The 22,843-nt window shown below is 46.0% G+C and overlaps 1 protein-coding gene and 2 non-coding genes across 3 annotated transcripts in view; 1 reads left to right on the forward strand and 2 right to left on the reverse strand.

The window, feature by feature from the left end:
• klf7b (Kruppel-like factor 7b) overlaps nt 1-22,843 on the forward strand; it is a 53,378-nt gene that overhangs the window by 15,529 nt on the left and 15,006 nt on the right. The window contains exon 2 of the mRNA XM_035603856.2: nt 20,746-21,397. Within this exon, the coding sequence (XP_035459749.1) occupies nt 20,746-21,397 (652 nt within the window). The remainder of the gene's footprint in view (nt 1-20,745; nt 21,398-22,843) is intronic.
• On the reverse strand, nt 10,558-10,666 carry trnal-caa. Its single transcript has 2 exons — nt 10,629-10,666; nt 10,558-10,603 (listed from the first exon to the last, which is right to left on the reverse strand). It is a non-coding gene; the product is annotated as a tRNA-Leu (tRNA).
• Nucleotides 12,013-12,121, reverse strand: trnal-caa. The gene is made up of 2 exons: nt 12,084-12,121; nt 12,013-12,058 (listed from the first exon to the last, which is right to left on the reverse strand). It is a non-coding gene; the product is annotated as a tRNA-Leu (tRNA).

Genomic DNA, 22,843 nt, shown 5'->3' on the forward strand with positions numbered 1-22,843 from the left:
TCCATAATTCTCCTCACAATTCTAGTTGGAGGACAAAGTAGCCGCCGCTGTAAAAAAAAAAAACTTTTCAGAGTCATAAATTATCACCGTATCAGCAGTCGGCTGATTTAAAAGCAACAGAAAGAAAGTCTGACCGCGTCTGTGACCTGTTTGGCAAACAGAGCGGTTATCTTGGTGAAAGCACACTTGTACGCTGAACGCACCTCGCGTCGTCTTCCACGTCACGGCGGCGGTCGGAGTATTTCGATCACTGTAAATCACGTGACAGAGTGGTAAACTCATCTTTAACTTGGGAGGGAAATCAAGTAGTGTGGGAGCAGATGACCTTTGCTCTCAGGGACGATATCATCATGTACCGTTATTTGTACTTCCTCTTTCCTGTTGCACGGTACAAAGCAGCCAGCAGACACACACCGTCTCACTTCCACAACTCGAAAAACCTCCATTTTTTTTTCAAATCGTCCCCACGGCAAACATCCATAACACACACCGTATGGTCCGGGTCTGTGGTTAAAGGTAAACAGATGTGTTATTGTCATTTAAATGCATGTGTCTGCGGTCTTTATTAAATTTAATCACCTCCATCTGCTCTCCATAAAAATGTATGATCACAAAAAAGTGTTTTGTGCTGTGACCTGTGCACACATGGAATCTACTGACACTCCCGTGAGCGATGAGGAGTTGTTGGTACACATTGGACGAGCCAACTGCTGACACACACACAACCACACACACACACACACACACACACACACACACACACACACACACAGTTATCTAATGGATGTATTCTTCAGACTGCAAGCTGTCAGCAATATGCCAAGAATGCATCAGGGGGCAAAAGTCAGCATGTGTGCTGTAGTACACAGTCCATCCTTACACACACACACACACACACACACACACCGTGCTGACATATATATATATATGATATATACACCATCATCATGCAGGACCCTCATTTAACAGCTTGCCGCGTCTGCCTGCGTTCAGACGGATGTGTGGGTGATAAAAATCAGGCTTGTTGTTCGGGGCGTAGCGGGCGTTTCAAAAAACCAAACGATCGTCATCAACAATAACCTCATTTAAGCGGAATGAGAAACGGGCGATGAGCGACAGTTCAACAAATAACTCCCGGGTGAGCTAATGAGCTCCCTCGCCTTTGCCCGCGCGGGGGTCGGGAAATTAGAATTTGCCGCCGCGACGGGGAAACAAAAACAAGGATTGAATAAGTGTGTTTCTGCCCTCGGGGTACTTATCGACTGACGTACAGTATGTGGACGACGTGTCCGACTGCGGATCGAAGAGCCTGCGTGTTTTAAACTGACCGGTGTATGATGGTGTTATGTCCACTGTGAAAATTTGGCCACTGGAGAAAATTGCAGCAACGTTACTTATCTATGGAAGGTCAGTTGAACGTCGCCGTGACTCAATCCTGCATTTCTTTGTGCCAGATACGTATAATGAACTTGCTGTAATGAATTAGTGCTCGCAATTCCGCAGGACCGGTACCAGGTAACTATCCATGAATATTGGAAAATAGTGTGGCACTATGTACCTAACCCTGCAGGTATAAGTATATACATATATACAGTATATTTCAGGAAGAGATCCCCTGTTTTGTGATGCCATCACTTTACTCTCCCCGAGGTTTTGATCACGACCATCTGTCGTCATCTCAGTGGCACGTTCCATCGCAGAATTTCGTGACACAGATGCCGTTTATCGCACTGCACTCACACCATTAGGCCATTCTTTACAGCCCCTTAGTGGGTTTTTTCAAGGCAGCGCCTTTTGCTGGTAGAAAAGTTCCCCGGTTCTCGCGGCACACACGTGGAGCCCTCGGACAAACTCTGGCTCCAGTCCAAAATGCCACCAGAGGCGCACACACAGGTGATGCACCTGGACCTGGCGTCCACAGAGTCGCAATATACTGGCTCCGGGGAGCGGCAGTGGTTCTATATATACGCACGGGCAGAGCATTCGGGTTGAAGTGTTGGGCTTTGTTACATGTCGCACTGCTTCTGACCCTCTGACAGCGTCTGCAGGACTCAGGTGGCAGAGCCTGAGGCTCCCTTTTTTTCTCCCCCTTTTTTTTTTCTAACCGTGACACGCAACACGACATAAAAAAAAAAAAAATGTCCGTGAACTTGGTCACGCAACGCAGGGTTCGCCCTCCAGGAGCCTCCACGGGGAGACGGGACGGTAAAGGCCATGCTCAACACAGCTTGACTGACCTTAAACAGGCTTTTACTTCATCACACACACACACGCACACGCACACACGCACACACACACACACACACACACACACACACACACACACACACTCTCCCTTTCTCTCTCTCAGACACACACACACACACACACACGCACACACACACACACACACACACACACACTCTCCCTTTCTCTCTCTCACACACACACACACGCACGCACACACACACACACACACACACACACACACACACACACACACACACTCTCCCTTTCTCTCTCTCACACACACACACACACACACACACACACACACACACACACACACACACACACACACTCAGTTATAGATGGTTTGTCATGCTGTCACCGGCTGTAGAAAATGCAGCGGTAATATCAGCATTTTTTTTTTCCTCCGCAGGTTTCAAAGCGCCGCTACCTGCTGACAGCAGCTGATACTTAAGTAAAACTCAGCTCACTCCACAAAGCACAAAGTGTAAAAAGTAATCACATGTCAAATTTGCATACTTATCATGATCGGACCAGCTGCCGTGCACAGTCTGCGTTACGTCTTTTATACACACCGAAATAAAGCCAGAAACCCCCAAGTGGATTTTGGGATGAGAGATATATGATGTGTGTGTGTGTGTGTGTGTGTGTGACTGTGACTCTGTCTTGCTCGGTGTGTGTGTGTGTGTTCTCGTAGGAAGGAATGCAGTCTAATATCTCAGCATTAACACAATGCTCTACCTCAGCGGGTTCACTGGGTTCAGTGCAGCGCTGCTCGGCAACGCTGGTGGATACAGAAATCGCTTCTATTTTTTTTTGTGTGCTGCGTTTGTGTTTTTTTGTGTTTGTTTATCGGACGTGGGGACGCAACCGTAACAATGACAACTTCCCTTTGAAACTATTATTATCTTTATACATATATAAATATAAATATAGCATAGACAGTGTATGTATTAATATTCATATAGAATACATACAAGGAGACACAAGAGGACTCGATCTGTGTCGGTCTGTGAACAGTCGTCCCACTGGGATAAAGAGTATCACACTACGGATTTGAAAAACCAACGATATGTCTCTGATTGTTACAGACGTAAATCTGTCAGTCCTGACTGCTGCTCATTTTAATACAAAGTGAAAGATGTTAGTGCTCATTCCAGATTGTTTTCCTCGGGGGTAACGTTTCTCTATATATTCTTTCTTTCTGTGCATGGATGGATTTATTTGGCGTTCGTCAAAAAACCAAAAAGGTTTTTGATATCAAACTCTGTTAAAAACGTAAACCAGAGGACGCCCGGTGTCCATCTTGCGCCGTGCCAAATATCCCTCTTGGAGACTTTCTCCCAAAACAACAATGTCACATCTGTCTGCACGAGGCGGACACGGCACCGCTCGAACCGGAACCGGAGCGGAGGGGCCGGAGGGGCCGGTTTTCAGAGACCCCGGCCCCACAGTGTCTTGGCCCTGACAGACAGCCGGCGCAGACAAATGAGACAGTATCAATATTGAAACAGGTTAATGGGCTAATGAATGTGGAGAGTTCTGCCTAATGTTCCCAACAGAGCTCCTAGCAAAACCATTAAAGCACTTTTATATGACTAGACAGGCACAATGCAGTAACTCGATTTATGGGGTACTTTCATGGTCAATTAGGAAGAGAGAGAAAAGGGCCTGATAGAAGAGGTTAGTGCGTGAGTGTGTGTGTGTGTGAGTGTGTGTGTGTGTGTGTCCTCCCCAGTCTGACAGTGTGTTTGCGTGTGTGATATGAGCTTATTAGCTCCAGACGGGGTTATGCCCGTTTTCATCGATATTGTCTTGACCAACACTCCTTTGTGTCACTGTGATCGACGCGTAGACTTTTTCAGACCTACACAATAACCACGCTGTCAATCAAACATATATAATAATATCTGTCACGTACACGAGTCGGCTGGAAGGGGCTGACTGACTGACTGGACAGTGACTAATAACAATTCAAATAGTCACCGGGGGAATCCTCCAGACGTCGGCGTGTCAGACTGAATAATAAAGTTTGACATTACTTTTATGAAAGCAGGAGCTCCCCGCGGAACAGTCGCGTCACCTTCTTTATTACCTTTTTACACAGCCGACTGCGGGCGCGGCCGAATGTCCCTTTGGGGGGTGGGGGGTCTGGTGTGAAAAAGACGACACAGGGTCAGACCTGCAGAGATGAAGAACCGGCCACCTGAACGTCAACACGAGCCAAACCGAGGAGTTAATTATTAAACCTAGAAGGAAAATATCTGGGTATTCCCGTTGAACATGAATTGAACCTTAATCTTGTGCTCGAGAAGACAAGAACACCGAGACCCTTTGGAGGAAGATGTCTTTGTCCGCTCACAAACAAATTCATGGTCCAACCTTCATTTGACCAGACTACATTGCTTTTTTTTCTTGTCGTTAAATGAACTAGAACAAAACACGATGTTGCCTTCTTGATTTATGGGCAGATAGGACCTCCTGCATCATATGCTTGCGCTCTTACATCCACAGCCACACAGTTGAGATGGAAATAAAACATCTTACCTTTGTTTGTTGCATCCGTCCTACTTCCTGGTTTGGGCCAAACCTGTGGCTGAGGGCGGAGTCGACTTGAATACAGCGGCCCCAGTGATTGGACCAGACCAAGGGCTGCGTCAGCATGGGGGGGTGGATGGGGTCTCTCTGTGTCGGGGTTTGAGTGGTTGTCCATGTTATTTCCCCCCTGTTGTGTCAACAGTGGTCTCCCCCTCGCCTCATTTGTCAGTTCAAATAAGTCCGGGGAAGTCTGTTTTAGAAACACGTAGTAATCCATCTACGAAACACAGGATTAATCTCCAGGATGTAGGAAGTAATTGATTCAGTCAGTTGGCGGCGGCGACGACGATGACGATGGCGATGACGATGATGATGATGATGATGATGATGATGATGATGATGATGATGCTCCACGTGGATGCAAATCGCCAGTGAAACAAGAAGAAGAAGAAGATTTGTCAGGTCAGTTGTTTGAGTTGTTGTCAAGTTTCCCTAGCTGTAGTTTTAATGGGCCCAGCTTTAAGTCCGTTTAGCTTCGTTTTCATTTCGTCCGATTTTTTGGGGGTCGAAATAAAACCCCAATTTTGGAAAGTTATCCTGACGCCTCCACAAGAAAATCACCAATCACGATTGAAACGTGTGAACCTTTTGGTCAGACAGTCTTGCTTTTGGAACCAGCTTGACTCCAGATCTTCACGAAAGCGAGTGTTCAGACTTCAGCACGTGACTAAAACATTATTCATCGATTCGATCAGCAGACGCGCCTCACAACACTTGAGAGAACTCGCGCGTGTCCCTTCAGCTGTGGCGTCTCGTAACGAACCGTGGCGTCTGTCGGGTGTCGACGTTTGGATTTGAGCGATTTGTGGCGATATTGACGTTTGTCTTGGTGTGTCCTTGTTGAGCTTCGTAACCAAAGCTTTGGCCTCCTCCGTCCAATCGTCAGTGGCATTTCCAGTTCTTTCTCCACATTAAGCCGTGATGATGTTAAGCAGGTAGTTTTCATCACAGGAAGTGATCAAAGCCGAGATCATCCGAGCCATCTACTGTATATACTGTTTCTCACACACAGAAACACTCAACCCTCCGCTCTCTCTCTCTCTCTCCCTGTTGCACCACCGTAGATCCCTCAGAGGGTTCTCGCAACATAAAGTCAGTGGAGGATATTTTTAGTTTCGCTGAAAGCACGGATGAATTGGGTTTTGCGGTTTCTCTCCTCTCCTTCTCTGGACACATTCAGAAAAGGAGAGAGTTCAATGAAATGGTTTAACCAAGTTTCACCAAGTTGCCCCAATGACTCAATGAGCCCCACAGTGTGATAATATGCTATTTTTGTTCACCTGTAGATGGCGACGTTGCATGTGTCGCATTTGTGAGTTTGTGAATTGCGAACCAACGCCAGGGGGCGGAGCCTGTTGCGTTACATTTCATTATGTCGCCTCTGCTCGCGTATATCAGGGCAACTACCGGCTTTCATCAAGCCACTCGGTGCAAAGTGTCTCTTTACCTCTCACATTTACTCTCTCTTAAGTTTCAGAGTCAATGGTTTTCCGCTAAAGTCAAGAGTGTTGTAACGTTGATTTTTTTTTTTTTTTGTATTATTATTCCGAGGGCTCTCGCGCTCCGGTGTGCATGGAAGTGAACAAACCACTCAAAGTAAAAAAAAACAAAAAAAACATTCAGGACCTCGAGTATCTCAGATATACTTTGCCTGATAAAAAAACCAAAAAAACTATGATAACACGAGAAGAAAAAAAAAACACTCGACAGATTTATTCGTGACGTTTTGGTCTCAAGTTAAATAAGGCCGAGCGTTAATGATCCCCGTGGGGGAAATCGAGCCGTCGTAGCAGAAAACTGCGACGAGATGCAGCGAAGACATTAGACTATAAATAAGCAGTCAGTTAGCGGGGGGGGATTTCATTGTATCGCAATAAAATATCGTGTCATTACCGTAACAGTGTCTGCACAGTCAAATCATGAGAACATACCGTATTTTCGGCAAAGGACAAATCAGAAGAAAGCATGAACAAGAACAGCCGGGCACTATATCCTGCAGTCTTTGAGAGACCATATGCAGCTGCGTCCCAATTCCTTTTTTTTTTTTCAATAATTGCCAAAACATTGCAATTTACCCTTTTTTAATATCGTAAAACCGGACTCTAATTGATACATGAAAATTACAGGTAATGGTGAAACATCAATGTACAAGAGGCACGAGATTGACAGCCTCACTCAAAGGTTGGACGCTGTGCGCGCGTGTGTGTGTCTGTGTGTGTGTGTGTGTGTGTCTGTGTGTGTGTGTGTGTGTCTGTGTGTGTATGCGTGTGTGTGCGCGCGTGCGCGCACGTACTGTCTGGATGTGATGTGTGGACAGCAAGCCCATCATTTTTCTAGCCTAGACAAATGCCTCATGGTGGAGGACAGGCCGTCCGACATGACAAATGACCTGCAGACAGAGAGAGAGAGAGAGAAAGAGAGAGATACAGACAGAGACAGACAGAGAGATACAGACATACACACACACAGACAGAGAGAGAGGGAGAGACAGACAGAGAGATACAGACATACACACACACAGACAGAGAGAGAGAGACAGAGAGAGTAGCTTCATTAACAGAAAGCACAACAGACAGAGGAACAGATGATTCTGCCACAGATTTAAATCCCTCCATCTCAGCCAATTAATGAAATAGCTTGGACACACCCACACACACACACACACACACACACACACACACACACACACAGTGTGAAAGGACAAGAGAGAGAGAGAGGGAGGGGGGGGGAGAGAGAGAAGGGCCACAAGCCTGGTTAAGTAATATTAAATTATTCCTCAAATTAAAAGGCCGTACCTTCCTTGTCCTTATAGAGCTGTGTGTGTACGCATGTGTGTGTGTGTATAAGTAATTAAGCTGTTAATTAATTTTATGTCCATGTATTTAATAACCGTGGACAGTTAAGATGGAGTGTGTGTGTGTGTGTGTGTGTGTGTGTGTGTGTGTGTGTGTGTGTGTGTGTGTGTGTGTGTGTGTGTGTGTGTGTGCGCGTGTGCGTGTGCGCGACGGTTTAGTCGGAAGAGGAGAAAGTGAGGAAGAGCAAATGAGTGGAAAGAACCACGCAGACGTATTCTGTGACTCGTCAGCCGGAGGTTTTTAATCATCCGTCTGACAGAGGAGACATTTGTACAATTCGTATAAAATGTATCCAGCTCACATCTGGTGGTTTTAGTCTTGTATTTTTTTTATTTCAGCTTGTCACTTCTGCTCCGCCGCCGTTGAAGCCAGTCATTTCAGGACAAGGGACTTTAATGTTGACGTTCAGTGACTTTGCTTCACACGTGGGATCGTGTCAGGACGCTGGGCACAGGAGCTTTGTGTGACGGATGAGCACAGTTCAATAAGCTCAGCATTAAGTTGGCTTTTCTACAGTAGGTCTGATGATGACGTTTGATAATTGTTTATATCATCACACTATGATGTGAGGAATTATCTGTCTGTGTCTCAAAGGCGGTTCGTCCGATCTACTCGCAACCTGGCAGGTGTGTTGCTGAATTTGGTGCAGTGTGGACATGCGTCAAATTCAATATTCATATATTTTGAATAAAAATGCAGACAGCGCACTGTAGCAGCGGAGGCTGGGACTCATCAACGCAACTCTCATCGATTCACAATCAGCCCCTCTCTCCTTAGAACAGACCCGACCTCTGATCAGACAATTAAATTGACAATTATATATAAATATATATATAAAACAGAAATGGAGCTTATACATTACAATCTTTTTTCATAATCCGTGGAGTGTGGAGCATTGATTTTGGTTCTTTGACTTTAATTCAAGTTTTGGATTTCCTTTCCTCTTTCATCTTATATTCATCTTGTATTCATTTCCCTTTCATTTGAACGTAATAGTAGCGATCGTGTTCGCAGCGCGGCCAGACGGCTGCGGAGACGGAAAAAACCTGCAACCGGAGTGAAATTACTGTAAATCACTCTCTCGTCTGGGAGTGAAACGCCACGTTCTTGGCGGAATAATGAGACTCTTCAGATGTTTCAGTAGGAAAAACGGCAGGATGAGATAAGAGGAGATGGAGAGGAGGAGGAGGAGGAGGAGAAACAAACTGGAGAGGATGAAATAGAGGGAGAGAACAGGAGGAAGAGGAGCAGGTGACCTTTGCTTTGTGAATGAGGAGGAAGTGACACGTGTGCGATGAGGAGAAAAGAGGAGGAGGAGGAGGAGGAGGAGATGATTATAGAGGTGAGAGGGAGGAGGAGGAGGAGAGGGGGCTGCTCAAAGGCACGGAAACGGAGAGAATACAGAGAAGATGGAGAGAGAGAGAGCAGTTACACAGCAGGAGAGTCTGAGTGCTCTCCCCCATCAGAGACTGTTGATTAAAATTTCATTGGCTGAGGCTGGAGGTCGGAGGTGACGCGCTCTGTGTGTGTGTGTGCGCGTGTGTGTGTGTGTGCGCGTGTGTGTGTGTGTGTGTGTGTGTGTAAGCGCCAACATGAGCAATAAAAGCTCAGGAGTCTGAACTCACTCACTCCTCGGGACTCTCTCTCTCGCTCTCTCTCCCCTTCAGTCCTTTGTCTCTCGCCCTCCTGTTTTCTAATTGGCTCTCAGTTGTCGAAATAGTCTCAGCAGTCGTTTCATTAGACTAGCCGTGGCTAGTTTAGTTAGCATGTTCAGCTTCCCTCCCCATGTATCCTGCTTCACATCTCCAAGATCCAAGATCAGGCTCATTGAATACACATGAAGAGCCTCAGAGAGATTTATTAATTTGATCAGTTTAATGTAGTTTAAAGTTTAATTCGTGTAAATTCAGATACTGGTGCAAATGCGACTCCCAGAACCATTAATGAAAAAAAAAAGAAGTATTTTTTCCACTACTTACACAATTTGTGAGTGTAAAATGAGCTGCTGTCTATTACGGTTTAAATCAGAACTGATCCAATTACAGAATAAATGAATGAGACTGTGGTGTGAACATTTCTCCGGGGCGCTGGTCACTTTACTTTTGATATAACTCATTGTCTTGAATGTTCAGTTCGTTGCACACTGAGCGCCAGACTCGTACCTTCTCTCCGATGACACGTCTGCTCTCGCTCCGTCGCCGGGGTCCCGTCTCCATTGACCGCTCTTATGCACGGAGCCGCCCCCTGCTTTTCACATCACACCTCACAGGACTTTCATTTCTCGTGCTGCTTTTTTCAATTAGAGGCGGGTCGGCGCGGGGGAAACCTGCACAGACTGCTCCCAGGTGCTCGGCTGCAGACACACCGTCAGCCCCGTCACCGCGGCAGCGTTGTGTTGTGTCAGCTTCTTTGTCCCTGCTGCGTGATTCGTAACACACTGACTGCTTGTTTCATGTGTGTGCGTGTGTGTGTGTGTGTGTGTGCGTGTGTGCGTGTGTGCGTGCGGCAAACCTGGGCCATATTTTGCCCTTGGTTGTTATTTAATAGTGTCTATGAATTTGATGGTGTCGTGAAATTTGATCTTTTTCATTTTTGTCTTCATCAGAGGAAACGTATTGTTTCGTCGGCTTCAGATATCACCGAGACAATTATCATTTGTCAGATTATCGGATGGGATCTTTACTTTAATTGCACCAATCACCGCAATTATCACATGTGACAAGCGATGAACTGTAATGATTGAGACAAGGTAGCGGAAATACATTTCCCACAAATCAGATATTTAACTGTTTGAGTCATATTATCATTATTGTGTGAACAGAAATCAGAATCAGAAATAATGTCTTGATCCACGGGAGAATTGCGGCAAAACCATTGTCAGAAGTGGGATTTGAACCCACGCCTCCATGTGGAGACCAGAAGTCCCATGAGAGGAAGGTTTGTCACCTTGAGTCTGGCGCCTTAGACCGCTCGGCCATCCTGACAACTGATGATGGACAGACTGATTTTAGAAACCTGAATACGGACAAGATAGTTTTTAATTGTCACATAGTGTTGACTGCCATGCGTATGGTGTCGCTCCACTTCCTGTGTCAAAAGTACAACCTCACCGGTTCGAATTGAAGGCAGCACATGACGACATGCTCAGATTCCGAACATAAGCCTATCGAGGTTTTATCATTTACATGTTTCTCTCCAGAAGCTGTGACGCTGAAGGGATTTTCTTTGCATGTGAATAGAGTCTGAATCCTTCTGCAGATAAAGACAAAACAACTTCAAACGCTTGATGCGTCAAAGCTGAACTTTTAAAAGACTTGAGCTTTAGTCTGCAGTTTGGTTAAGATGAGCTCAGTCCACCAGTTCCCTGAACTCTTCATCAGTGTGTTTCTTTGTTTTTAACTAAGAAGCTGGTTCACAAGGATGGTAATCAGTTAAAAGATAAATATAGAAGGAGACAAATCTATAATGAACAATCAAAGTAGAAACAAGAGCAGAGAAAACTAGTGACTCAGTTCCATTTCTTATAATGTTGTTTTGGTGATATTCAAACTCGGATCATCCAAGACTCTGCGAGACTCTTTTTTGGACCAGTTCTCGTGATCCCTGACGTCTACAGCTGCGGTGCTATTGGATTATTGGTCGGGATGTGACATTTCAGATTCCTGCACCTCAGCGACTCCTTTTCAGAAACACAGATGGATGCGGTGGAACAAATATCAATATGGGTAAAGATCACGGATGTTGCAGTTTGCCCTGGGCCCAGTGCGGCGTGTAGGACACGGGTGTCTCCAAAAGGACAGCTGTCCAAAAGTATGTAGACACTCTTGTGTGCTTTTGGGCTAGGCACATTTTCATAGATTGGGCCCTTCACTTCCAACGAAGAGAAATCGAAATCGGCTATATTGAGCAACAATGTCGTTCCACAATCACATACTGTACCTGGAGCTGGAAGGACCAGGTGTCCACATACTTAACACAAACTCATTAACTGTTGAAACTTCTAGTTGAAAAGCTCTTCCCCTCTTCCAAAGGTGATGGACTCATTTGCCTAGTGTTCATATTTTTGTAAGGTGCTGCCACGAGCCTTCACACATTCACTTATTTTACTTCATCAAAGAAAAAGTTGAGAAAATTGTCCACACTTCCTGCGTTTAATACGAGTTCTTCTCTTCTTCAATAGTTCTTCTCACGATAAAAAACATTAGAGGCAGACTTAACTGTTTGAGCCATAATATCATTATTAATCCGTGTGACCTTTCAATTGTTTCTTACAGAGAACAGAAATCAGAAATACCTTATTGATCCACGGGGGAATTGTAGGAAAAACTACTGTCAGAAGTGGGATTTGAACCCACGCCTCCATGTGGAGACCAGAAGTCCCATGAGAGGAAGGTTTGTCACCTTGAGTCTAGCGCCTTAGACCGCTCGGCCATCCTGACAACTGATGATGGATAGACTGGTTTTGAAAGTATGAAGACAGATTTTAATTGTTACATAGAAGAGTGACTTCCTGTATCAAGATTACAAAATGCTCAGATACCGATAAGCTTATCAAAGTTTTATCATTTACATGTTTCTTTCCAGAAGCTGCGACGCTAAAGGGGTTTTCTTTGCATGCGAGTAGATTTTCTTTCATGCCTTTAAACGTGTATAATTTACAGAATCCACTTCCAAAATTGTGAGTATCAAATGATTTTGGCGAGTTCGACGCCACACGGATGAGAAGAAAAAAACAGGGTTTTTTTTACTGCATCCGTGTCTGATCCGATCTGCAGGATGTGCGGCCTGTGAAGTGACTGTGACTCCGCGCGCGGCGGAGAGACGCTGCGGCAGCGGCAGCGGCTCGAGCGGCTCGGGCTTCTTCACAGGCGGCGCACAAACTGCACTTCAGTGTCGAACAAAGCCCGCGCTCACTCCGCAGCGCCGATGCCGGCTCAGGCATGAAAGAAGCAGCCCCCACCGCCAGTGGCGCCCGTCTGATAATGTACACGCGCTCTCTCGAGCATTGGAGGCATTATATATTCACACACATCAGTTAAAAGTCATTATGCTCTTCTCACACTTACAAACACAAAACACACACACACACACGCATCCGCCGTGCACACAGCAGCATCAGCGAATTAGCTGAATAAAGAGCCTCTTTTTGCCGTTCCTTTCGAGTGGTTAATTAGCCATCAGAGCTCGCTGTGTGGAGAGGGGGAGATCCATCAAGAGGCAGAGCTTCAAAGAGCAGTTTACGGAGAGCCAGAGCACTTTAATTAGGACCTGTTTGTACGAGAGAGCGACGAGAGCAACGCGATCCGGAGCCAGGAGCTGTGCAAACGCGGAGCGAGAAAAAAAACCAGGCGCAGATAACGAGAGACGGGGACAACCTGAAAGGATTGAGAGCTCGAGGAGGGAGAGGAGAAGATCCCCGCGAGGAGGCCTCACCGCAGCAGTGGGCGGGGCAACGGACCCACCAGTCCCTCACAATGTGGAGCTTTCAGGTTTCTGTCGGACGCTCATGAACTTTTGGCCGTCTCTGTTCATGTCCATTGTGTTTTTGAGGATTGCGATGTGTGTTGAAGATGGTTAACGGACACTTAACACCAAATTGGACGTAGAGTCACCAGGTAACGGAAAAAATTAAGCCAATGCCGGGGGAACCTGCATTCTCTGGAATGACCAGCAGAGGGCGACACTTTAGTTGCGAAAAAAGAATTCAGTTTCTGTAGAGGTCTATGAGAAAATGACTCTACTTCTCACTTGATTTATAACGTCAGTAATAGGAGGAGTTCAGGAGGGTTCTAACAGGAAAAATGATGGTCCCATTGGAAGGTGACGTGTGATTGACAGCCAGTATCATCATATCGGTGCATGGCTACAGGTGTGGGTGGGCGTGCAGTGGACTAGCTCTCTGTCAGACCCAAGCCCCCGCTCCTACGTCTGCTCCCAAATAAAACAAGATGGCGCCGGTCCAAATGCAAAACTCGAGGCTTAAAAACAGAAGTTCACAAACCAATGGGTGACGTCACGGTGGGTTGCCACGTGGACCCGTCAGACTTCCCGGAGGTTTTGAACAAGAGAAAACATGAGCAATCAGTAAATCATCATCTGACTGTCCACGCTGCACGTTGTTTCATAAATCAGTGGACGTATTACATCGGCGGGTTTCCACAGCTGGGGATTTGTTCGAGACGAGCTCTCGTTCTCCGTCCATGTCACCGAACCCGCAGCAGGGGCTGTTGTTGATGTCAACATGGATTTCAGCATTTAAAATTGATGAGCATAAAACATAAAAGCAAGATCCAGCGGGGCTATTGCTGAACTCGCCAGACATGAGCACCCGTTCCCCCACACTGACCTGTTCTGATTTTTACAGGATCACTATTCAGATCATGAAGCAGCTTCGAGAGACAAAATCCTGATCTTTGAAATAAAAACCGCCTTTGTACCTGACACGGTTTATTCCCCGACTGGCTGAGCTGCTGCTGCTGCTTCTGTCTGTCGAAGTGTTGTTGTACAGATGTCTTCATCTTCAGAGCACGAAAGAAGCTCAAGAAAAAAAACAAAAACACGAGCAAAGGTTTATTTTTAAAGTGATTGACGCTATTGCAGGCGAGCTAATATTGTTGCAAGTCACTTTTGGCAGAGTCGTCTCTATTTATAGACCTTTTGTGTGGGAGTGTACGCAGTTTTAATGCGACCTCCGCGTTTTCATTGTCATGAAGCTCAGTAGGTAATAACTGTACAGTGGATGTCTGTTGCCTCGCAGCACGGAGGTTCTGGGTTCGAATCCCAGTTCAACCGAGGTCTTGCCTGTACATTTCCTGCAGGTGAGAATGTGACGGCGAATTGCTGTTTGTTTCCATGTTGCTGACTTGAGACTTTACCGAAAGTGGATGTTGTACCCAGTCCCCTCGCCTCAATGATCCAAAATGTCCCCTGCAGCTGTGCATGCGTCTGATTCAGACGATCTCCTGCTTCCGTCACATGTAAATTTGGGTCTGGGAACATGTCTGGACCCAATTTTCCGGACAGTTTCCGGAGTTCCTGTTTGAAAACAGCTTATATCGGCCCTGTGATTGGCTCCTGCCTCCGGCCCTGCTTTTGGAAGGATATTTTGTTCATCACATTTTTCTGAAGTCTTATTTGACTGTTAGCACGTGTACATGTGTACGCTGGTATGGCTCAGTGGGTTACACCGCTGACTTTGGCACAGGTGGTCGGGGTTTGGTTCCCGGTCATCCCCTTAATGCTACCTGCCTTTATGATTGCAGTTAGCAAAATGAAAATAATGTGTAATGTTTACTTTGGTCTGCCCGGATGAGACAGGTACCATGTCAATTCAACATTGCTCCTGATTTCTGTTGGGGGAAAAAAAAGCGCGATAGTTCTGGACATGACAATGAAACCATTCCGGGTCAAGACGTTGCAAAAGCCTTCTTCATCTTTACGGAACCTAGATTCGACCGTTGATGACGTTGGTCAGTACATATCCGACTGAATCACTTCTTGACCACATGTTTCCAGGTTTTGTAGAATCTAAAATCTCGTAACAGCTGTCGATGTGTCCGATGTCGTTCAGTCACGCGTGAAGCAGATCATTACAGGAGAGAGTCGCTTTACGGAACGGTGCAAATGGCTTGATTTCACCCATTGTCCTTATGTTGGGAATATTCCCATAACTCTGGAGTGTGTAAACACAGACGGAGCATCTCCCGCTGAATCCACTCCAATCTGTTTGCGTAGCTTTGTCCTCGACGATCCTTTGTCTGTCAAAAGCTCTTAGCGCTTCCATCCCGAGCCCTCTGCTCTCTGCATTCATTATTGATGGACCACAGAGGGCTGAGAACACACACACACACACACACACACACACACACACACACACACACACACACACACACACACACACACACACTCACAGGACATTTTAGACGAGATATTCTCTCAAATGCTCAAAACATGAAGGGGTAAAAATGAAATTGGAACGTTCATTGAGGGAACAAGGGATGCTGGAGGACAAGGTGGAGCTTTTACATTGTTTTCATGAAAGAAACCTGCTCGCGTGAAAATACTGTAATCCACAACCTGATCACACACAAATACAGTTGGTGAAGTAAACAAAATGGAGACCTGCTTCAAAGACATTCAGAGTTTTTCCAATGAAGTGCGATATGTTCAACCAGGGCTGAGACTTTCATCTCCATGGACCTTGCATTTGCTCTTGACCTTGTTTGACCTTGACCTCTGATACTGTTAATTAATCAAATCGTTGGAAATACCCGTAGAGTGTCTGAGTCTCTATGGATCATTGATATCCAGTTAAACGTTGACATCTTGCCCCGTGTTTTCTTGGTTGTATGTTTCTCCCACTGAATATTAATATTTGAAAAAACTAAAATAGTCCTGAAGTCATTTTGTTCGGGGTCTTGTACCTTTGACTTTTCGCCACTGAATCAGATTTACTTCAGCTCATTGTTTGTACTGGCGATGCGATGATTCAACTGAAAAGATTTGATGTCAATCCAAGTGTGCAATTGCTCAAACAGTCGCAGAACAGTTTCTATGGGGAAAAATGAAAAATGTTTCTCTTGGCTCCACTCTCTCTCTCTCTCTCTCTCTCTCTCTCTCTCTCTCTCTCTCTCTCTCTTTCTCTCTCTTTGTGTGTGTGTGTGTGTGTGTGTGTGTGTGTGTGTGTGTGTGTGTGTGTGTGTGTGTGTGTGTGTGTGTGTGTGTGTGTGTGTGTGTGTGTGTGTTATCCGAAGTGACCTTTCTCCATATGGTGTGGGACTGAGCAGGGGGACAGGAGGTGAGCCCTACACATGCTATCAGTCTGAGATGTAAGCCAGCAGCCACTGACACCACACACACACACACACACACACACACATACACACACACGCAGATACATGCCAAACACACACACACACACACACACGCTGCAGGCCCGACATGTCATTGTTACCTGATATTCATGGTCTGTGGGAGAAAACAGACGAAGGAGAAGGTCGTGTGATGTCAGAGACGGTGCGTTCACTGCCGGCCGTGGGTTTGATTGCCGATCGCTGCTTTTTTCCGCCGCCCCGGGCTCTCTCTACCCTCTGTCCTCCCCGCCCACAATCCTCAGCATCAGTCCAGCCCCCGCCAGGAGACACGCAGACCTTTCTATTTTTGATTTCTACTCCAAGTGCAAACAATGGTACAGTACGCCTTAAGAAACGACTAGCGGAGACTGTATTCACTGTATCAAAGACATCTGATGCTCGTGGTGATATAATTCCACAACGCACCGGAAAGGATGAGGAGAAGAATTGTTTTGTGGAGGAGAAAAAGACAATCTTGTATTTAGTCTTTTTGGAAAGCATTTCTAGAAATAATCTCCTTGTCTTCTGCAGCAACAGGCCCAATATTTCACGATTAAAAACATAATCTCCAACAGCATTAATGAGCCAGAGGAGGTAATGTTTGTTCCCTTGAAAGACGGACAAGGTGAGGGCAAGTCTCCCTCCAGGCTCTGTTGAATTGTGTGTTGCCAGATACACAGTATCTGCCTCATGAAAACAAGGATATTAATGCAGCATCAAGCCAAAGTATTGTTGCTATGTGTGATTAAGAAAAGAAATAATGAAACTCATCGTAATTGAGAACCACAGAATTCAACACAGACCCAACATTCGAAGATCAAAAACCGTAAACAAGCGCATGTTCTGTCTATTGTGTTTTAGACCATTAAGGAATCATTTCATGTCAATATTTCCTTGGATGATTCCGAGCAGATGGAGTCCGCCCGTCGCCGCGACTAATCGTCGAGTGATGTAGCTCCTCGCTCTGAACTTTCCAAACCGCGCAGCACTGCTGTCCCGAAACAACGCCGCTGACGTCCCATCGCACGAAAAACCTGCGGGCTGTTTTCGTAATCTCCAGTATTGGCTTCCAGATGCATTAGCGGGGTGACTGATCTAATTTAAAGAGAGATGTGATGGCGGCCTTTGGCATAGCTAACTAGATATTATGTTACACAGCCATTACTGAAAGGAATACAACTGCTCAGGAGTCATCGCAACAATCTGGACACAGGAAGACGAAACCACAAGGTTTTTACTCACAGCAGCAGCATCAGCTTGGCAAGAGACGTCTGCTGCTGCTGGGCGTCATCTTTGTTGCTTATCTTTTTTCTTTTTGTAAGATTCCTTATGAAGCATTGTAACCCCCCCCCCCCCCCCAAGCAATATCTTTGATTTATATTCATATGCAAATAAGCATCGTCAGGAAAAGGGCATTCTTTTAAAGGCCCAAGAAAGGGGAGAGGGAAGTTCAGCTTATCGCCACTCAACAGATATATTCAGAGCAAATGTGTTGGTTTGGTGTGTCTCGTCACTGAGACGGAGCAGAGCTAAGCTGCGGCGCTGGCGTGTCTGAATGGACCGAGTCAATGAGCTGCCGCTAAGGGAAAAGAAAGAAGAAAAAAAAACTTTTGTGCAGTGGCGGTAATTTGCTCCGATGACCGAGGTGGAGGGAGCCGAGGGATCAGGGTGAGCGGCTTCGGCTGCCAAAGGCCTTCGGCCAGAAATAGAGGCGGTAGGCTGCAGGACAGGGCCGCGGCCGGGTCGAAGAAAGAGCTGAATGGACCGACGGGTACAGCTGTGGACTCACCTGACAGAAACAGACAAAAAACACACAATCACAAGCGTTATGAACACGGGACTTGTTTATTTCAGTATCGGATGTACGGATTCTGATTGATTTCTAAGATCTTTACTCGCAGAGAATTTTCCTTGTGATAAAACCAAATTCGATTTTGTGCAGATAATCATGAAGTCCTGGCGATTCGAATTGTCTGGTTTTATTCTTTCATTTGTCCGATCATGTGGTCGAAGAATCACCGTTGCTCTTAAAAGTTTGATATCTCAAAGGGTGGGGGGAGAAAAAAAACACACTACCCACCACAAAGAATCATCTGCTCCTCTGTTTTCAGGAAAAAAAAATCTCAGTGTCAGCAGCTTCAATGTGCCATCGGACTGGTTTTGCATTTTCCTGCTGATTTGAGGTTTTGCAGTGTTGTGATTGAGAAGGAAACTTCATAGTATTCAGTCATTTTGTCGTATCGGTAATAAGAGAAGCTGCTCCGTGTTGTGACTGAGCGATGGAGCCTCCATCCTGTTCGTCTGATTGAGCCGCATATTGAACCCACTGCGGTGTTCAGTTCTTTAGATCTTCTTTTATCACTGTTGTAGACATTTTCTACTTGAAGCATCATTGAAGTTTAGAGATGGTGTCTTTGTTTCCGTAGCTAAAATAGTCTTAACTACGGGAACACAAACAAGCAGACTAACTCAGAGACCCGGTGCCCGACTGGTATTTATTTTAGAGAAACAAGTCAATTATCATTATTGTCATTAAATTCAAACCTGCTGTGTAAACCAGTGGTCAGTGCTGTCATTGCACAAGTAGTCATACTTCATAAAACATAAACATGTTACTTCTTGGATTAATAATGAACGCGTTGTTTTGCACATGTTTGAACAGCTTAACTCTTCACTACCTGACTGAATTCAAACATCTTGTTTGCATCTGTTTGCTATGTTAAACCATCTAAACTCGCACAGCATTTGAATAACACTGACTACGACTTGTTTTATGGTTAAAATGACATATTAAACTGTTCTAACTTTAGATCGTGGTCTTCTATAGTGGCTACACAAGTCTTATTTGAGGATGGGGGAGATCAAAGCAGGAGCAGGATCAGTGTAACATTCTCATGTGGACCTCAAAAGTGCAGTTGTTAGTCGGTATGGCTGTGTATAGCCGGCTCAAATCCTGTGAGATAATGTGACAGGAACCTTTGGCCGAGGCAATGAAGGCGAGCAGACCAGCAACTTTGCTGCGGCTGTACTGCTGCCAACATGTGGAACTGTATCGTTGTTGAAAAAAAGTCACAGATGTCTCCGTTATCTGTGGATAAAGATTGAATCAACAGTTATGGAAACCCCTTGCTTATTTCCCCCCGCGTTTCTCTCTCCTTATCTCGCTTCCTTCTCCTTTGTTTCTTTGTTTGACATTCCCCTCATCACCTCGCTCACCTTCCTTCCTTCCTTCCTCTATCTTGTGATATAACTTCCACGGCTGGTTGATTTGGGTGAGCAGAGGCGGAACAGGAGAGGCTTCCACAGTTCAGGGCTCCAGAGAGCTGGGGCCAGGCAGCGGCAATCAGTCACAGACTAAATCCCTCCTCTCTCTGGACTGTCGTGTGTGCCGCGTGCCAGGTGACATGGTCAACAACTGCAGAGGAATCGCCTGCAGTGTGTGCGCTGGAATTTAAATAGACCAACAAACGGGGTCTCTCGAAAGTCTGCAGTCTGAGGAAAATGCCAGGAATATATATACCGATGTCAAAAGACATTGTAAGACGGAAGACCCTCCTCACTCACTCCTTCAAATAGTTCAACCAACCTACACTTTCCTGACAACCGCCCTCGTACAAATAATGACTGATCTCCCCGTGACAGTCGCAGGACATTTTCAGACTGCCACCAAACCCTTCAGGGTGGATGGTTGTGTGACATGATGGGATATCGCATTACTTGTCCCAATCCCTAAAAATAGTCAACGTTAGCTTCTTACTGACTTTTGACAAAGGTCTTTCCCGAAGCTTTACCAAGTAGTTTTAGTTGCTTAGTCGTAGCGAGACCTTAGCAACAGAGGTGGTAGATCGCACAGTCGTATCGGTTGCTTTGGACGGTACTACCAAGCGACCTCTCCTGTCCATGGTTTTAGTTGGGATTTAACACCTTTGTTTGGTGAGCAGAGAGGTTCTGACCCCATTTTATAAAATTTCACAAATCCCCGTTTCAGTGGAAAGGGCTCTGCTTTGGAGCGATTGATCCTTTAGCATATGAAACACTTGAATTATACAAACTTAACTTAAGTCCAGTTTAACTTTTCACAGACTCAGTATCCGGCATGTAAAGAGGTGTGAGTGTGTGTGTGACTGGAGTTGTAAGAAATGCGGAAATGATGGATGTGTAGTATTATTTATGTCTGACTCTGGGTCTGTGTGTGTGTCCTTGTCTTGCAGACATGTCTAGAGTTGGAGCGATACCTACAGACGGAGCCCAAGCGACTCTCAGAGCTCTTTGACGAGGAGCTGGATTGTCTCTTAACACCGGCATTCCTGCAGGGTGGTGACAGTGATGAGGACCTGATGGACCCCCTTCTCCCCACCCTATCCGACCAGCCCAGCCCGCCTCCACTACTTGTGACCCTCCCCAAGGTCCCGGCCAAGATCCTCCACGTGCCCAACCCCAGCAAGACCCAAGCGGACGCAGGGAGCGAAACCCTCACAACAAAGGAGCAGGTCCTTGGAGGGGTCAGCGCTGCGCAGCTTAGCGCTGCTGTCACATCCCTAACGCCGCCGTCATCACCAGAGCTCGGCCGCCACCTCGTCAAACCCACACAAACACTGACTGCGACGGCAGACGGTACCTTAATGCTCAAATTTGTGGCAAAGAAGGTGGGGTTGGGGGCCGCCAAGCTGGTGGCAGCGCGAGCGCTTCCGTCCCCGCCGAGCAGAGGAGGGACCCTCAGTGACGGCGAGCAGGGAGGAGGAGGAAGTCTGGGAGGCGATGTACCAGAGAACAAGAAGAGAGTCCACCGGTGCCAGTTTAATGGCTGCAGGAAGGTTTACACCAAGAGCTCCCATCTGAAGGCACATCAGAGGACCCACACAGGTACGACCGACATTGCATTCTTTATACAGCAACAAGTACTTAAGATGGTAACATTTCAAGCTTTGTCACCTTTGGATGTGAAATGGACCAGTGGTTGTGAGGTTGAGAAGGGTCTCCTCTACATCTATCAATTCCCTCATCAGCTCGTTGCCAAAAGGCCCTGCCTCAATAATTGCCTGATGTCTACTAGACTGGTAGTAAGTGACCCCTTGTGAATCCAGCCATGTCCAACTGGGTCTGACATGCAGCTTTAGCTGCTAACCACGGCTGCCCTGTCAGTGACCCTCAGACAGAACACACACCAGACTAATGTGTCCAGTGGCTGGTGGCCGTGAGCCTGTCTGCAGCGTTAGCATGTGGACACGGGCTTTCTGTTGATGAAGGAGGGAAATGTGTTGGACTGAGGCAGATTGTGACGAATGCACCATTCGCTTGGGTTTTAAACGGCATCAAGTAGCTCAAACTCAGCCTGGAACTTCACAGCCCTCATAGCAAAGAGCTGAGCTGCGTTATCGCTGATAACACATGAAAACAAAAATCTTTCAATCAATTCCACAGTCAACACTGTGGACCCAGCTGCAGAAAACAGATCTTTGTAGTCTTGAGTCAAACAATTTAAAGTTTTCTTGTTTGACAAAGAGAAAAAAATTATGCTGCGAAGACTTTCAGACCAAAAACTAAAAACACACGCAAAGAGCTGCATTAGTACGGACATTATTGTTTCAGGTATCGGCGAGGTAAGCTGTTTCAACTTTTTCTCAATTCATCAAGATAAGCAGGTAGATATATCAATATCACCTTAGAATTGAGGTTTTTTTTAATCATTCGTAAATGTAAACGATTGCTCATATTGGAGGTTGTTTAGATTCAGTGTCCATTCATGTGTTTTTAAAGTTACCAGACCTTTCGCACCCTGTCAGCTGTGATTGGCTCCCCCCACCTCGCTCAAAGGATAAGCAGTATAGTAATGGGTGGATGGATGTATTTTTCAAGTTGAGTTTCTGCATTGGACACATTTGAGCCTTGAGCACCTGAGGCTGAATCCATCATCCACGAGGCCTGTGCACACTTGTACCACCTGAAGCTAGCATTATTCAACTTTTGGCTTTAACCACGGCAACATTTCGAGTCTCTGGAGGGGCCCGTGGCCTCGAGTTGTCATCTCCCTCTGTTTGCAGTTTTTCTTGGTGTTCACCGGGATTACTATACATAGCCCGCAGACCTCCAGTGTATTAATACTGGCAACCTTGGCATCATTAATCCAGCGTGTTACAGGATTATATGATCCCAGTGACCATTGCATGACTTTAAGTATGGCATTACATTCTGGGGCAGCACCTACCATAGCCGGGGGGCCCCCACAGATGCAGCTTTGTTGTAACTAATCCAAAAAAGGAGGAGCTATTTGTCTGTCAGCAGGACCTCTAGCTGCCGTATCTTGATTCT

The sequence above is a fragment of the Scophthalmus maximus genome, chromosome 14 (genome assembly GCF_022379125.1).
Source record: "Scophthalmus maximus strain ysfricsl-2021 chromosome 14, ASM2237912v1, whole genome shotgun sequence".
NCBI classification, from domain to species: domain Eukaryota; kingdom Metazoa; phylum Chordata; class Actinopteri; order Pleuronectiformes; family Scophthalmidae; genus Scophthalmus; species Scophthalmus maximus.